Source organism: Mustelus asterias, chromosome 21 (genome assembly GCF_964213995.1).
Source record: "Mustelus asterias chromosome 21, sMusAst1.hap1.1, whole genome shotgun sequence".
Lineage (NCBI taxonomy): Eukaryota > Metazoa > Chordata > Chondrichthyes > Carcharhiniformes > Triakidae > Mustelus > Mustelus asterias.
Genome location: NC_135821.1, coordinates 10,817,833 through 10,836,398, shown reverse-complemented (window position 1 = coordinate 10,836,398; position 18,566 = coordinate 10,817,833). Strand labels below are relative to the sequence as shown.

The 18,566-nt window shown below is 48.4% G+C and overlaps 1 protein-coding gene across 1 annotated transcript in view; it reads right to left on the bottom strand.

Annotated features, from left to right (window-relative positions):
* LOC144509119 (ras-related C3 botulinum toxin substrate 1-like) overlaps positions 1-17,582 on the bottom strand; it is an 81,984-nt gene extending 64,402 nt beyond the window's left edge. The window contains exon 1 of the mRNA XM_078237491.1: positions 17,378-17,582. Coding sequence (XP_078093617.1) covers positions 17,378-17,412 — 35 coding nt within the window. The 5' untranslated portion in view covers positions 17,413-17,582. The remainder of the gene's footprint in view (positions 1-17,377) is intronic.
* Positions 17,583-18,566: the final 984 nt, after the last annotated feature.

Below are 18,566 nucleotides of genomic sequence, written 5' to 3'. Positions count from 1 at the left end.
CTTGTCAACGTTATACTCCATCTGCCAGATCCTTGCCCACTCACTCAGCCTATCCAAATCTCTCTGCAGACTTTGTCCTCCATGCAATTTGCTTTCCCACTCATCTTTGTGTCATCCGCAAACTTTGTTACCCTACACTCGGTCCCCTCCTCCAGATCGTCTATGTATATGGTAAATAGTTGAGGCCCCAGCACCGATCCCTGCGGCACGCCACTAGTCACTGATTGCCAACCGGAAAAGCACCCATTTATTCCGACTCTCTGCTTTCTGTTAGATAGCCAGTAGGTAGGTAGGTCCATTCAAAAGTCTGATGGCAGCAGGGAAGAAGCTGTTCTTGAGTTGGTTGGTACGTGACCTCAGGCTTTTGTATCTTTCTCCCCCCCGTCGGAAGAATGTCCAGGATGCGTGGGGTCCTTAATTATGCTGGCTGCTTTGCCGAGGCAGCGGGAAGTGTAGACGGAGTCAATGGTTGGGAGGCTGGTTTGAGAGATGGACTGGGCTCCATTCACAACCCTTAGTTTCTTGCGGTCTTGGACAGAGCAGGAGCCATACCAAGCTGTGATACATCCAGAAAGGATGCTTTCTATGGTGCATCTGTAAAAATTGGAGAGTTGTAACGGATATGCCAAATTTCTTTAGTCTTCTGAGAAAATAGAGGCGTTGGTGGGCTTTCTTAACTATAGCGTTGGCGTGGAGGGACCAGGACAGGTTGTTGGTGATCTGGACACCTAGAAATTTGAAGGGGTGCGTGGGGTCTTTGATTATGCTGGCTGCTTTTCCAGGTCAGCGGGAAGTGTAGACAGAGTCAATGGATGGGAGGCTGGTTTGCATGATGGATTGGGCTATATTCACGACCCTTTGTAGTTTCTTGCGGTCTTGGTCAGAGCTGGAGCCCATACCAAGCTGTGATACATCTGGAAAGGATGCTTTCTATGGTGCACCTGTATGAATTGGAGAGAGACATAGCGGACCTGCTGAATTTCCTTAGTCCCCCTGTGAAACCTCCTTCCCCACCAACAAATCCTGGGGCGGAACTTGAACCCAGGGCCTCCCAGCTCAGAAATACAATAACTACCCACTGAGCCCACCCAAGCGAGTTCAGTTAATGTGTCCCCAAAATGTATTTGAATTCTAACCCTACAGAGCTCCTCCCCCCCGCTAAATATTCCCATTTGTATACATTAGCCACCCATCCCCCAGCGCAATCAACTTGGAACAAAACACTTGACTGTCAGAAAGTTTATTTATTAGTGTCACAAGTAGGCTTACATTAACACTACAATGAAGTTACTGTGAAAATCCCCTAGTCGCCACACTGTTCGGGTACACAGAGGGAGAATTTAGTATGGCCAATGCATCTAACCAGCACGTCTTTCGGACGTAGATCCAGCTGGGAGTTAATTGTATGTTTTTTATTGTAATCCCGAGAAGGGAACGTCCTGTAAATCCAGCGTTGAACACAGGTCATCACATGTGAAAATTCACTATTCACCCAATCACTGCCTATGGCCTCCCCTCAATGAGAGAGAGAGAACACGATATTCCAAACAATCCTTGCAAGCCAGAGACTGACGCACAAGATTAAACAAGTGTGCGTGTTGGGGTGAGGTCGCATTCCAGGTCGGAGAGAACGCTTTGCAAAACACAAAGTTGGTTTTCACAAATTCCAAACAAAATCTCTCTCCAGTGTCTTGTCACAGGACAAGATGCCTCCATAATGTAACTGATTGCAACTGCAGCTTAAATCAAGCATCTGAAGGCAATTCCGAGTGAGACACTGCAGCAACTTTTGGACAATGTCAGCACCCATCGGACCTCACATGACAGTTCTTCACGCGCCAGTCGGATGTCTGACAGGCTTTTCAGACAGTGTAGGCCAACCCTGCGTTCAAGCGATGTCAAGGAAGCCAGCTCTCCCGCCACTTTATTCTTACATGGGATGTGGGCATCGCTGGCAAGGCACAACATTTCCCATCCCTCCTCAACGGCCCTTGAGAAGGTGGTGGTGAGCTGCCGTCTTTAACTGCTGCATAGACTCAGGTTTGCAGCATGGAAACAGGCCCTTCGGGCCAACTTGTCCATGCCATCCCTTTTTTTAAAAAAGCCCTAAGCTAGCCCCAATTGCCCCCATTTGGCCCATATCCCTCTATACCCATCGCTTCTTGCCTTTGAAGGGACAACGTAAGAGTACTAGCTCGCCAAAAATGTGCCTCTGCTGCATTAGCTTTTCAGGTGGTTTGGTTCATGTTTGAGAGTTCTCCTTCCATGTGCACAGAAAAAATGGCATTGGCTCCATTATGTGATGTGCCAGATTGTCCAACTGGACCTTTGCCAAGTTTCAGGGCATTTAAATGGTCATTGGATAAACATATGGATAATATTGGAATAGTGTAGGTTAGATGGGCTTTAGATTGGTTTCACTGGTCGGCGCAACATCGAGGGCCGAAGGGCCTGTACTGCGCTGTAATGTTCTAGGTTTCTATGTACCCATGTAACTGTCTAAATGCTTTTTAAAAGACAAAATTGTACCCACCTCTACTACTACCTCTGGCAGCTTGTTCCAGACACTCACCACCCTCGAGTGAAAAAATTGCCCCTCTGGACACTTTTGTATCTCTCCCCTTAAACCTATGCCCTCTAGTTTTAGACTCCCCTACCTTTGGGAAAAGATATTGACTATCTAGCTGATCTATGCCCTTCATTATTTTATCGACCTCTATAAGACCATCCCCAAGCCGCCTATGCTCCAGAGAAAAAAGTCCCAGTCTATCCAGCCTCTCCTTATAACTCAAACCATCAAGTCCCCGTAGCATCCGAGTAAATCTTTTCTGCACTCCTAATTTAATAATATCCTTTCTATAATAGGGTGACCAGAACCGTACAGTCTGAGGCGTAGCCACAACCACAGTGCTGTTAGAGATGGAGTTCCAGGATTTGGACCCAGTGACAGCAAAGGAACAGCCGATATATTTCCAAGTCGGGATGTTGCGCGACTTGGGAGGGCAACTTGCAGGTGGTGGTGTTCCCACGTGTCTGCTGCCTTTCTCCTTCTGGGCGGCAGAGGCCAGGGGTTTTAGAAGGTGCTGTCGAAGGAACCTTGATGAATCATACGTTATGGTGCGTGGCCATGATGCCTAGTGCATAATGTACTTCCACCATTCACCCCATCACAGCCAGGGTCATGTGATGTAGAACAGACCAACACTCAAACTGGGACCTCCTAGCATGTGGGATTCTCAAGTTAGAAAATCCCAGCGAGGGGAAATTATTTGAAGGGGTAAGTTGAGGACAGAATAGTGGCAGGCCTGAAAAGCTGCTACAAGCAAATTCACTTGTACCTTTCAAAAGGGAAGGTGATGCAGACTTCTTATTTTAAAAAAAAGTCTTTCACAGGATGTAGGCATCACTGGCTAAGCCAACATTTGTTGCCCATCCCCAATTGTCCCTTGAGAAGGTGGTGGTGAGCTGCCTTCCGTGCCCACAGTGCTGGTAGGGAGAATACCGAGAGGCCTGGATAGAGTGGACGTGGAGAGGATGTTTCCACTAATGGGGGAGACTAGAACTCGAGGGCACAACCTCAGAGTGAAGGGACGCTCCTTTAGAACGGAGATGGAGGAATTTCTTCAGCCAGAGGGTGGTGAATCTATGGAAATCATTGCCGCAGGAGGCTCTGGAGGCCAGGACATTGAGTGTCTTTAAGACAGAGATAGATAGGTTCTTGGGGGATCTAGAGTTATGGGCAGAAGGCAGGAGAATAGGAAATTAGAATTATCTCAGCCACAATCGAATAGCGGAGCAGACTCGATGGGCCGAATGGCCTAATTCTGCTCATATTTCTCATGGTACCTGAAGCAAATAGACTCAGAAGGACCGTGCGGTGGCAGTGGTTAGCACTGCTGCCTCACAGCGCCAGGGACCTGGGGTCACCGTCTGCACATTCTCCTTGTGTCTGCGTGGGTTTCCTCCGGGTGCTCCGGTTTCCTCCCACAGTCCGAAAGACGTGCTGGTTAGGGTGCATTGGCCATGCTAAATTCTCCCTCAGGTGTGCCTGAACAGGCGCCGGAGTGTGGCGACTAGGGGGATTTTCACAGCAACCTCATTACTGTCTCGGCACTGGGTGTCATTTTGGGTTGCGGTGGACACGTCACGTAACTCTGCCGCCTTGTGTTTTTGCAATGGGATGTGCACATGTACACTGTGGTGCCTAAAGGGGGTTTTCCCACCAGATAGATTTGGAGGGTTAAGCCAATTTGATCTCCTTTAGTCAAATTACCCAGGATTTTGTTTCCCCCATTGTATTGTATCTCAGTAGGAGGCCCCATGGTTCATTGTATCAGTGCCAGTTCTTTGAAGGAGCATTGTAATTTGCTCTACTCTTGTCTTGCCAACCTTGAGTTAATGGTTTATGCAAGCCTAGTTGCGACACTAATCTATAACAAACCATGGGGCCTCCTACTGAGAAACAATGCAATGGGGAAAACAAAACACTGGGTAATTTGACAGAAGGAGATCAAATTGGCTTAACCCTCCAAGTCCTACATGGTGGAAAAACCCCTTTAGGCACCAGATCATACACGTGCTCATCCCATTGCAAGAACACAAAGCGGCAAAGTTATGTGATGTGTCTACCGCTACCCCAAATGACACCTAGTGCCGAGACATGCCAACTTCATAGAATCCTTACAGTACAGGAGGCCATTTGGCCCATCAAGTCTGTACCCACCACAATCCCACGCAGGCCCTACTCCCGTAACCCCACATATTTACCCTGCTAATCCCCCTGAGCATGGCCAATCCACCTAACCCGCACATCTTTCGGACTGTGGGAGGAAACTGGAGCACCCGGAGGAAACCCAAGCAGACACGGGGGATAACGTGCAGGCTCCACACAGACAGTGACCCAAACTGGGAATCGAACCCGGGTTTCTGGCGCTGTGAGGCAGCAGTGCTAAGCACTGTGCCACCGTGCTGTCCTTAAATGAACTTGCGTGTGTGTTTTCTTAAGAACTTCCTGCTTTCAGAATTTTCCACTGAAGCTTTGATTAATCCAAACAGAAACCTGGGAGGACAGAAAGACCATTTAAATTCCAACAAATTCAAATGAGAATGAGTTTCCTTTCCACCACAAGGTTGGATCGAGCGTAGATGAGGAGTGCAGTGTGGTATTCGACCCAGATGACAGTTATAGGCAGGAAATAAGTACGCAGCCCTCATCCTTTACAAGATAGATCACAATCTACACAAGCCTTCTGTCCCTCTCAGCCAAGACAAAAAAATTTTTTTAAAAAATAAATACAAGAAAAACAGTCTGACCAGCTTGGGGGTCAATTCTATCAAGAGTTCTGTGCAACACAAAACACTGGTTTTCAATTAGGTTCAATCCCCGATATTAAAACAAAGAGAGGAGGACAATGAAGGAGTAAAATGTACACTGTTAAAACCCAACAGATAAGCACACCAGCCTTGCAGGAAGTGAGCACTTCCGTTTAAACCGAGGTGCTAGGTTGTTTGCCGCCCCGTGTGGTTTGAGTTCTCGTAAGATTAGGTCGACGAAAAAAAAAATTGCATTTACGTAGCACCTTTCTGCAACCTCAGGAACCACCCCCCCCCCCCACCCCCCCCCCCCCGCCCCAACCACTCCCCCAACACACTTACAGCCAATGGAGTACTTCCCAAAGAGTGGGTCATTGCAAGAGACATGGCAGCCAATCAGCTTCCTTGCACAGCAAGATAATGACCCTGATACTTTGTTAAGAAAAAAATGCTGTTGTTTGAGGGTTAAATAGTGGCCAAGATACTGGGGAGAGTCATAGCATCGCTAGCAGAGTAGGGGGCCTTTCAGCCCATCAAGCCCGTGCTAACTCTGACAGAGCACCTTGCCCAGGCCCACCCCATCCCTGTGCATTTTGCAAATTGAGTTTGTGTCTTTATATGTCCTGTTTGTGAACAGAACTCCCACTTGCCTGACAAAGGAGCAGCGCTCCGAAAGCTAGTGGCTTTTGCTAACAAATAAACCTGTTGGACTTTAACCTGGTGTTGTGAGACTTCTTACTGTGTTTACCCCAGTCCAACGCCGGCATCTCCACATCATGACCCTGTGCATTTACCATGGCTAATCCCCCCCAACCTACACATCTCTGGACACCATAGAATAGAATCCTACAGGGCAGGAGGTGGCCATTTGGCCCATCGAGTCTGCACTGACCACAATCCCACACAGGCCCTATCCTCAAAGCCCCATGCATTTATCCTTCTGGTCGCCCTGACGCTAAGGGGCAATTTAGCATGGCCAATCCACCTAACCGGCACATCTTTGGACTGTGGGAGGAAACCGGAGCACCCGGAGGAAACCCACGCAGACACGGGGAGAACATGCAGACTCCACACAGACAGTGACCCAAGCCGGGAACCGAACCCGGGTCCCTAGCGCAGTGAGGCAGTAGTGCTAACCACTGTGCCATCCAGAAGATAATACACCAAGGGACATTTTAGCTTGGCCAATGGGCAGCATGGGTGGCACAGTGGTTAGCACCGCTGCCTCACAGTGCTAAGGACCCGGGTTCGATTCCGACCTTGGGTCACTGTCTGTGTGGAGGCCCCACGTTCTGCGTGGGTTTCCTCCCACACTCCAAAGATGTGCGGATTAGGTGCATTGGCCATGCTTAATTGCCCCTTAGTGTCAGGGGATTAGCTAGGATGGGTGCATGGGGTTCCGGGGATAGGGCCTGGGTGGGATTGTTGTTGGTGCAGGCTTGATGGGCCAAATGGTCTCCTTCTGCACTGTAGGGATTCTAAAAAAAATTCCACCTGACCTGCACATCTTATAGAAACATTGAAAATAGGTGCAGGAGTAGGCCATTCGGCCCTTCAAGCCTGCTCCACCATTCAATAGGAGCAAGACTGATCATGCACTCAGTATCTAACTCCCAAAAGTACATGGGAGAACATGCAAACTACACAAGTCACCCATGGCCAGAACTGAACCTGGGTCCGTGGCACTGAGAGACAACAGTGCTAACCACTGTGCCGCCCTCTCTTTAGTTTATTCATTAACACCGCAATGAAGTTACTGTTAAAATCCGAGTCGCCACACTCCGGTGCCTGTTCGGGTACAGAGAGGGAGAATTTAGCACGGCCAATGTACCTAACCAACATCTTTCGGACTGTGGGAGGAAACCGGAGCACCCGGAGGAAACCCACGCAGACACGGGGAGAACGTGCAGACTCCGCTCAGACAGTGACCCGAGCCAGGAATCGAACCCGGGACCCTGGCGCTGTGAGGCAGCAGTGCTAACCACTGTGCCACCCCACTTTCTTTTACATTGACCTGACTGACACAGCCTGGAGTGCTTTTTTCTAAAACAAAATCTCAACCAAAGATTTCTATTTTTCTATTAGGATGGAGGGTTATAGGTAGGCCTAAAAGGTAGGGATATGTTCGGCACAACTTGTGCTGTAGTTTTTCTATGTTTCTTTCTATGTTTCTAAGATGGCACATCCAACAATGTAGCACTCCCTCAGTACTGAATTGGACCATCAACATGGAGAACGTATGCATGTGGTCAAATCTGAAGCATAGCATAACCCTATAATTTCTTCACTCAAAGGTCTCAAGGGTTGAAATGTTAGTTTCTTCAGCCATTTGGAACCTATTCAGGATTTCACCCAAGGGCTCATTTCTCCACGAGCCCAGACAGGGAGCGATGGCAAGTTATTAATCGCAGGGATGATTCATATCACAAATCGATGTACATACTCAAACTCATTCTTCCAGCTGACTCGAGATCCAGAGCAAGGGCTTGGGTTGGTGCACAAGGCATGATGAAGGAATCACTCGGTGCCTTTCCCCCTCGCCACTGTCCCTGCCTGAAACCAATCAACTCAGCACAGTTGAGTTGGGATTGAATAGAAAACCTTTCAGGGTCTCTCTGCCTCAATTCCCCAACACTGAAGGAGTAAGGACACTTCCAAATCTAATTAAACCGCACAGAATGTTGGAACTCAATATCATAATTGAGACAGAGGTCTGTCTCTCACTCCTGTGCTCCCCCTCTTCCACCATAGGACATAAGAGTGTGGAAGTTACGATGGAGCTGTATTAAACACTTGTTAGGACACAACTAGAGTGTGCAGTTCTGGTCGCCACACTATAGGAAGGATGTGATCACACTAGAAGGTGCAGAGAAGATTCACCAGGATGTTGCTGGCAATGAATCTTAGAATCTCAACAGTGCAGGAGGCCATTTGGCCCATTGAGCCTGCAAGACCCAGGTCCTATCCCTGTAACCCCATATGTTTACCCTACTGGTCCCCCTGGCATCAAGGGGCAATTTAGCAACCTAACCCTCAGATTTTTGGACTGTGGGAGGAAACCGGAGCACCCGGAAGAAACCCACGCAGACACGGGGAGAACGTGCAAACTTCGCACAGACAGTGACCCAAGGTCGGAATCGAACCCGGGTCCCTGGTGCTGTGAGGCAGCAGTGCTAACCACTGTGCCACCCCGAGGAGATCTGATCGAGGCATACAAGATTGAGAGGGATGTAGAAAGGAATAAACTTTTCCCCCTGAGTAGAGGGGTCAATAACCAGGGGGATTTAAGGTAAGGGGGCAGGAGATTCAGAGGGGATTTGAGGAAAATCCTTTCACCTAGAAGGTGGTGGGAACCTGGAACTCGCTGCCTGGGAGGGTGGCAGAGGCGGGAACCCTCAACATTTAAGAAGCATTTAGATGAGCACTTAAAACTCCATAGCATACAAGATACGTGATAAGTGGAGAAGTGAATCGTGTGGAGGGCGTAGAAGGTCTGCAGAGAGATTTGGACAGGCTGAGTGAGTGGGCGAGGATCTGGCAGATGGAGTATAACGTTGACAAATGCGAGGTTATTCACTTTGGAGGAAATAATGGCAAATTGGATTATTATCTAAATGGAAAAAAATTACAACGTGCTGCTGTGCAGAGGGACCTGGGGGTCCTTGTGCATGAGACGCAAAAACCCAGTCTGCAGGTGCAACAGGTGATCAAGAAGGCAAATGGGATGTTGGCCTATATCGCAAGGGGGATAGAATATAAAAGCAGAGATGTCTTGCTGCATCTGTACAGGGCATTGGTGAGGCCGCAGCTGGAATACTGTGTGCAGTATTGGTCCCCTTATTTGCGGAAGGATATATTGGCCTTGGAGGGAGTGCAGAGAAGGTTCACCAGGTTGATACCGGAGATGAGGGGTGTTGATTATGAGGAGAGACTGAGCAGATTGGGTTTGTACTCGTTGGAATTTAGAAGGCTGAGGAGGGATCTTATAGAGACCTATAAGATAATGAAGGGGCTGGATAGGGTAGAGGTGGAGAGATTCTTTCCACTTAGAAAGGAAGCTAGAACTAGAGGGCACAGCCTCAAAATAAAGGGGGGGTCAGTTTAGGACAGAGTTGAGGAGGAACTTCTTCTCTCAGAGGGTGGTGAATCTCTGGAATTCTCTGCCCGCTGAAGTGGTGGAGGCTACCTCGTTGAATGTGTTTAAATCACGGATAGATGGATTCCTGATCAGTAAGGGAATTAGGGGTTATAGGGATCAGGCGGGTAAGTGGAACTGATCCACTTCAGATCAGCCATGATCTTATTGAATGGCGGGGCAGGCTCGAGGGGCTAGGTGGCCTACTCCTGCTCCTATTTCTTATGTTCTTATGATATGGGGCAAGTGCTGGAAAATGGGATTAGAATAGATATGTGCTTGATGGCCAGCGCAGGCGCGATGGGCTGAAGGGCCTCTTTCTGTGCTGTAAAATTGTATGACTTATGCCTATGACATCATAAGGATTGGTTCCTGTAATTACTTCTACTTTAGAAGATGGGGAACCAAAAGCAACAGATTTTCCAGTTGCTTTTTATTCCAATGATACAAGGAGGAAGATAAATAAATATTTCAGTAGCATAACCCTATATTTAGATACGAGGAGGCCAGGTCCTAGACGGTGCTGCACTGGACAACTCAGTATTCCTTTTGGCATTAAGTGCCTCAACCTGTATCACATTCCAGAGGTGAAGCACACGAGTCAACAAGATAGTTGGCAAAAAAATTGAAAATAGTTTTCAAGTTAATCAGGGTGTTATGAAATGCTGTAATAATCAGAATCCCTACAGTGCAGAAGGAGGCCATTCAGCCCATCGACCACAATCCCACCCAGGCCCTATCCCCATGCATTTACCCTAGCTAGTCCCCCTGACACCAAGGGCCAATTTAGCACGGCCATTCCACCCAACACGCACATCTTTGGAGTGTGGGAGGAAACCGGGGCGCCCCCTTGCAGATATGGGGAGAACATGCTGACTCCGCACAGTGACCGGAGGCTGGAATGGAGCCCATATCCCTGGCACTGTGAAGCAGCAGTGCTAACCACAATGGCACCGCGCTGCCCAATAATGGGCGAAACCAGTTTCCTAACTATTAAATTTGACCACTTGCCGATCATGTGACTCTCTGAAGCCATTCTAAATGAACAGGTTAAACTTCACCATGTTTATCATTCTCTTGGAGCACTCAATATGGCCAAACTGGGGCGGAAGGGGAGGGGGGGGGGTGAGGGTTGTGTCTTGGGGGCATGGGGGGGGTGGGGGGTGTAATTTATAGAGAAGGAAGGGTCTATTGAAAAGGAAAATTTCCCCAACTAGGGTTTTTCACCTAGTCAGGTAGCCAGTGGACAGACTCTCTTCCACCTCGGGAAAGCAGCCAGCATAATCAAGGACCCCACACACCCCGGACATTCTCTCTTCCACCTTCTTCCGTCAGGGAAAAAGATACAAAAGTCTGAGGTCACGTACCGACTGACTCAAGAACAGCTTCTTCCCTGCTGCTGTCAGACTTCTGAATGGATCTACTTTACAACCTAGCTGTGACTGTAACCCACTGCACCCACTCCTTTCCTTCTCCCCTATGTACTCTATGAACGGTATGCTTTGTCTGAATAGCGCGCAAGAAACAATACTTTTCACTGTATCCCAATACGTGCGACAATAATAAAATCAAATCAACAGTTAGCACACAGTTGCCTCACAGCGCCAGGGACCCGGGTTCAATTCTGGCCTTGGGGGTCACTGTCTGTGTGGAGTTTGTACATTCTCTCCATGTCTGCATGGGTTTCGTCCGGGTGCTCCAGTTTCCTTCCACAGTCCAAAGATGTGCAGATTAGGTGGACTGACCATGCTGAATTGCCCCTTAGTGTCAGCAGGATAAATACATGGGGTTACGGGGATGGGGCCTGGGTGGGATTGTGGTCGGTGCAGGCTCGATGGGCCGAATGGCCTCATTTTGCACTGTAGGGATTCTACGACTCTAGTGACAATCTAGTTGTATGCACCTTGTAGCTCAGTGCCAAGTTTAAGAGGTGGCATTAGGCTAAAGTCATGATGTGGAGATGCCGGCGTTGGACTGGGGTAAGCACAGTAAGAAGTCTCACAACACCAGGTTAAAGTCCAACAGGTTTATTTGGTAGCAAATACCATAAGCTTTCGGAGCACAGCTCCTTCGTCAGATGGAGTGGATATCTTAGGCTAAAGTGACAGTGGTCAGAATGTATGCAAGCACTTCAACATAAGTGGAGCATCTTGACAGGCAGAGATAGCTAACCAACTGTTATCATCAAGGTTCAGGAACAAAGACCACGTGAACAAGGTATTGGCGAATGGAACTGTATCCTGTGTGCAGTTCGCACTTACAGGCGGGGAGGAAAGCAATTTTAAACTAAAGTCAGTGAGTGGCATCAGTTTGTATCATAGATGCCAAAGCCGACAGAGCAGAGCATGATAAAAGATCCCACGGAACTATTCAAGGAGCACATTGAAAGGCCTGGATGGAGTGGACATGGGGAGGGGGGTGGGGGAAGATGTTTCCATTAGTAGGGGAGACTAGGATCCAAGGGCACAGCCTCAGAATAAAGGGACGACCCTTTAGAACCGAGATGTGGAGGAATTTCTTCAGCCAGAGGGTGGTGAATCTGTGCAATTCATTGTAAAGTATATTTATTAGTCGCAAGCAGGTTTACATTAACGCTGCAATGAAGTTACTGTGAAAATCCCCTAGTTGGCACCTGTTCGGGTACACTGAGGGAGAATTTAGCACAGCCAATGCACCTAACTAGCACGTCTTTCAGACTGTGGGAGGAAACCGGAGCGCCCGGAGGAAACCCATGTAGACACGGGGAGAACGTGCAGACTCCACACAGACAGTGACCCAAGCTGGGCATCGATGCCGGGTCCCTGGCGCTGTGAGGCTATAGTGCTAACCACTGTCCAGTGTCTGTATAGCGCAAGAAACAATACGTTTCACTGCGTCCCGATACATGTGACAATAATAAACCAAATCATTATGCCTCCTGGTTCTAGGTCCCTAAATCAACAGATATTATTTCTTATCTATTCCCCTGGATATATTGATGTACTCGTCACCTAGTGTCCCAAAAATCCCCCCTCCCCCCAACAATTTCCCATTTGAATACTGCCTAGATATTGCTTCCCTTTGCTTGACAAGACGTTTGTTAACTAACACAGGTAAATGGTGCAAGTCCTCACAAGATGTTGGTCCATGATGCAATAGCTCACAGGATATTGGTTTATTGCCCAAGTCAACACCACTCCTTCAAAAACAGTACAGTACGCAAAGCTGAACTGATGCTAAGGAGCCAGGGCTGTTTCATTGTGTTGCCACGGGGGATTCATTTCAGGGGAAATTTAACACCTCCACACAGTCTCCAAAGCCACCCTCCACCCACTCATCCACGTGCTGCACCTGGCATCACCAGCTCCCGACATGCCACCAGGCTCAATCCCTCTCTCGGTGGCGGGGCAAGTCTCAAGTTTCTTCTGGCTGGACGCTAGGATGATTGAAAACATCAGCCTCAGGCCACTCTGCAATCACCACGATATCTGCCAAGGACTCCACCCCATCAACACTTAACCAGATTGGACACAACTTTGATGTTTCTGTTTGGCTAATCAGAAGGACCACTTACTCTCCCCTCCCAAACATCGCCTGAAGCTCTTGTACTTTGCAGAGTGGCACAGTGGTTAGCACTGCTGCCTCAAAGCACCAGGGACCCGGATTCGATCCCCGGTCTTGGGTCACTGTGCGGAGTCTGCGCGTTCTCCCCGTGTTTCCTCCAGTTTCCTCCCACAGTCCGAAAGACGTGCTGGTTAGGTGCATTGGCCGTGCTAAATTCTCCCTCAGGTGTACCCGAATAGGTGCCAGTGGCGACTAGGGGATTTTCACAGTAACTACATTGCAGTGTTAATGTCAGCCGACTTGTGACACTGATATATAACTAAAAAAAGCTCACTTCTAGATTTGATGAACGGATTCTTACCAGTCTCCGATCTTCACCCTGCCTATTGACACTAACTCATTTAAACCTCCACTTCCTATGGCATCTTGCATAGAATCACAGAACCCCGACAGTGTAGAAAAAGGCCATTCGGCCCATCGAGTTTGCACTGACTACAATCTCACCCGGGCCCTATTCCTGTAACCCCACATATTTACCCTGCCAATTCCATTGACACTAGGGTCAATTTAGCACGGCCAATCAACCTAACCCGCACATCTTTCGGACTGTGGGAGGAAACCGGAGCACCCGGAGGAAACCCACGCAGACACGGGAAGAATGTGCAAACTCCAAACAAACAGACAGTGACCCGAGGCCGGAATTGAACCCGGGTCCCTGTGAGGCAGCAGTGCTAACCGCTGTGCCACCCCTTTATCGAAGTCCTGTTTTCTCATCACTCCTTCTCCTCGCGGCACCCAAATGCTTCAATGTCAAATTGTGCTCAAATCCCTTCAGGATCTCAGCTCCCCCATTCCTCTGTAACCTCTCCAAGCCTCTCAGCCTGTCCACATCTCCAACCACAGCCTCTCGTACCCCGCTTCGCGAAGCTCGAGTTCATTTCTCTGGAGCTAGTTCCACACCAGCACCTTGGGGCTTTCCACCCCCATTGATTGTGCTCACCCTGCTCTGAATGATCTTCGATCAGCCCCCATCTTGTTCGTGCCTGGGCAAAGTGATTTGGGAGATGAATGGTATTCCATCCAACAACCCAAGATGCTGCAGCTACGTCTGTAGCCTTCGCAACGGTGGCACAGCGGTTAGCACTGCTGCCTCACAGGGCCAGGGACCCGGGTTCAATTCCAGCCTCGGGTCACTGCCCGTGTGGAGTTTGCACATTTTCCCCGTGTCTGCGTGGGTTTCCCCACATTCCAAAGATGTGCAGGTTAGGTGGATTGGCCATGCTAAATTGTCCCTTAGTGCCCAAAGGTGGGCAGGTTAGGTGGATTGGCCATGCTAAATTGCCCCTTAGTGCCAGGGGGGTTAGCAGGGTAAATACGTGGGGTTATGGGATTAGGGCCTGGGTGGAATTGTGGTCGGTTCAGACTTGATGGGCCAAATGGCCTCCTTCTGCACTGTAGGAATTCTATGATTTCCTCCAAGTGCTCTGGTTTCCTCCCACACTAAAGATGCGCAGGTTAGATGGATTGGCCATGCTAAATGTGTGGGGTTACAGGGATAGTGCCTGGGTCAGAAACTCGGTCAGTGAGTCTCTGTCAGTGAGTCGGTGCAGGCTTGATGGGCCAAATGGCCTTTTCTACACCGCAGGGACTTTATGATTCTAACAATGGGTCAAGATGTTTCAAGAATCTTAAAGTGAGAAAAAGACTTTTGGGTTAAGGGCTCAAACCAGATTATAAATTTGATCGTCAAGGCAGGGGTTCTGATACTGACTCTCCTGTCCGGTGTACCATTTTTACCAAAGCTACACGCAATCAATTCTTCTTTTCCCCCACCTTAAAATTGCATTATTCACTAACTACCTGGACAAACAACAGTTGAGTATATGGTGACATGATTGGCCACCAATGGTGGACTCTTGACATGGCTAATTGGGGGGGTCCTCCCGTATTCCCTAATGCAACCTGGATATCATCCCACATTTCCTGTTCAAGGACAATGTCAACAGTGTTGGCTGGGATGGGGGCATGGGGAGCAGATAGCGTAATACGTTTCCCCCATTGGAACAGGAGTTGCTGGAAGCTACTCATTTCCATCCCCCATCCCAAAAGGAGAAAGACTCGGATTTACACAAGGCCACAAGATTGCCCCAAAGTGCATTGGAAACAATGGAGTAATCCAACAGAGCTTTGTCACTTTAGTAATACAGGAAACACGTCAGCTAGTGTGCGGGTTGAGTGAGTGGTAAGGTTTGCACAGCAAGCTGTCAAACTTTGCTCACACAACATCTAACTGAATGATGAAGCATGTTTGGGGGGATTGGGGGGGGGGAAAAATGGGTGGAAGAGACAGGCCCATTTCCACCCCCTCCGCAAAATTCAGACCCTCGGGTTTGACGATGGAAAGCAGGCGTCAAAATAAAAAAACAACTCCCAGATTCAACAGCCCATGCTCTGTGCCCCCACCACGGGGCCAGTCGTCAACGAGCCAGCTACACCCCAGAAAGAGACCGACTCCCTGCTGGTGAACTGAGGACCATAAACACTGCACGATAAACCCCACTGGAGGGAATGCGGCAGGGTGGGAGTTGGGGTTTCTGGTTGCGGTGAGCAGTTCGGAGACAGGAAAGAGATGAGTTACAAAAGAGTGGTTGGGGTGTGGAATGGACTGCCTGCAGTGATAGTGGAGTCAGACACTTTAGGAACATTTAAGCGGTTATTGGATAGGCACATGGAGCACACCAGGATGATAGGGAGTGGGATAGCTTGATCTTGGTTTCAGATAAAGCTCGGCATAACATCGTGGGCCGAAGGGCCTGTTCTGTGCTGTACTGTTCTATGTTCTAAAAGGCATACTTTTGAATCTTCAGATAAAACCTATGCACGCTAATCAGCTAAAGAAAGGACGCGTATTTACATAGCACCTTTCACAACCTCAGGGTGAAGAACTTCTTTGAAATACATCAGCCAAACCAAGCACAGCAAGATCCCACAAATAGCAACGTGACAGTGTCCAAATATTCAGATACATGTTTCTTAGAATCCCTACAGTGCAGTAGTAGGCCATTCAGCCCATCAGGCCTGTACCAACTCTCCAACAGAGTGTCCCAACCCTAACCCTATAACCCCACGTATTTACCCTGCTAATCCCCCTAACCGACACATCTTGATACACTAAGGGGGCCATTTAGCATGACCAATCCACCCAGCCTGCACATCTTGGTACACTACGATACATCTGGCGAGGCCAATTCAATTAATCTACATATCTTCAGGCACTAAGGCACAATTTAATGTGGCCAATCCACCTAACCTACACATCTTTCGGACTGTGGGCGGAAACCGGAGCACCCGGAGGAAACCCACGCAGACACGGGGAGAACGTGCAGGCTCCACACAGACAGTCACCCAAGGCCGGAATCGAACCCTGGGTCCCTGGCACCGTGAGGCAGCAGTGCTAACCCCACTGTGCCACCATAACCGTTAGCTGAAGGAAATAAATAACATTCTGAAATTTGATGTAAACTGCCCTGCTCTCTCTGTCACTGCATCCTTTACATCCACACAATTCAGTTTTAATCACAATTTAGCTCTGGGGGTTCCTTTATTCCCACTCAAAAGTCTGCAATTTTAATTCCCAGATCCCATCCAGATAGCTGTTAAAAAAAGATCCCTGTAGCTATGATAACTGCCACACCTTCCTCAATGCACCCTCAGATGAGTCCTCAGGCTAAACAATTTAAAAAAACACACGTAGCTCCAAATGTGGTGGAGTACGCACAAACATTTAGTTTAGTTTAGTTTCAGGACAGCAACCCACACGAGGGTAGCAACAATCCCCCAAGTAGCTAAAACCCCCAAACTGATACACTTGTGTGTGTGTGTGAGCAAAGAGCACACAGTTAAGTTAAAAAGCTACTGGAAAATCTTACAAAATTTCGAACCAGTCAGCTAAGATTAAATTGTATCCTCATGGGATGCCCAAGCCACACGCAAGAAGTAGTTTTAAGCAAAAGTTACAGCCTTTTGAAACCCACTTTAGAAACAAAAGTTGTCAAGATTAATTCTGCACTTCTAATCGACATTAAAAACACATGGGTCATAAAATATAGAGGGACAGATTATTAAGAGCAGATTCTTTTTAAGAGTAAGTCTGAGGGAACGGGGTAAACGGTGTTGCAGAAGTATTATAATATCTAGACACACAATTAGGGGAAATGAAAGAGGAACTCTTTAAATTTTTCATCTGACTTAAAATAATTCAAAAAGCACATGTGGAATTATTGCAACAGTGTTAGCTAAAAGTTCAAATCTGGTCAGGGACACAGAAAAACAAACTTTTAAAACTTCAGAAAAAGTTTTGTGAGAAAAGTTGGAGTTGTGACTTACCCATCCCCCACCACCACACATTTAATGGCCTGCATTTTCCAAACTGGATGTACTGAAGGCTTCAAAGTCTCCCAGAAATTAAAGGTCAAAATTAGAATGAGGGAGAGAGAAAAAGTGCCACTGGGAAAGGATGAACTGTGGGGGGAAACAAGCGATTAAAGAGATGCACCAAACTCTTCTCTCAGACTCAGCCACCACCCTAACTCTGCGCTGCTCCTTAAACCAAACATGAACCCTGGCTCCCACACCCCCTCCACCCCCATTGGCCAACCCTGCCTCCTTCTGTCTCTGATTGGTTCTCTCTGGTGTCAATCATGACCAGCAAGTTGGCCTGATTCTCCTGTCAATCATTGGGCACCTGGCCCCGCCTCCCCTCTACCTGATTGGACAGTCCTCCCTTAGGGGAGGGGCCCCCAGCTGTCAATATGGGAGCAATCATTCCCATAAATTGCAATTTGCAATTTGCCTATCAGTGATGATCTAAACTGCAAGTGGTAAAATCAAATACTCTATCTCTCTGTGAGTCTGTGTAGGTCTCTCGCTCTCTGTCTGTGTAGGTCTCTCTCTGTGTGTCTCTGTCTCTCTCTGTTTCTGTGTCGGTCTCTTTCTCTCTGTCTGAGTGTCTCTATCTCTCTGCTTGCATGTGTCTCTCTCTGTGTCTGTGTGTGTCTCTCTCTCTCTTTCTGTCTGTCTGCCTCTGTCTGTGTCGGTCTCTGTCTCTCACTCTCTCTGTCTGCATGTTTCTCTCTCTGTGTCTGTGTCGGTCGCTCTCTCTCTGTCTGTGTGTCTCTGTCTCTCTCTGTGTCTTTGTGTGTGTGTGTCTGTCCCTGTCTATCTCTCTCTGTCTGTGTCGGTCTCTCTCTCTCTCTCTGTCTCTCACTCTCTGTCTGTGTCGGTCTCTCTCTCTCTCTCACTCTCTCTGTGTCTGTGTCGGTCTCTCTCTCTCTCTGTCTCTCACTCTCTCTCTGTCTGTGTCGGTCTCTCTCTCTCTCTCTGTCTGTCTCTCTCTCTCTCTGTCTGTGTTGGTCTCTCTCTGTCTGTGTCGGTCTCTCTCTCTCTCTCTGTCTCTCACTCTCTCTCTGTCTGTGTCGGTCTCTTTCTCTCTCTGTCTCTCACTCTCTCTCTGTCTGTGTCGGTCTCTCTCTCTCTCTCTCTCTCTGTCTGTGTTGGTCTCTCTCTGTCTGTGTCG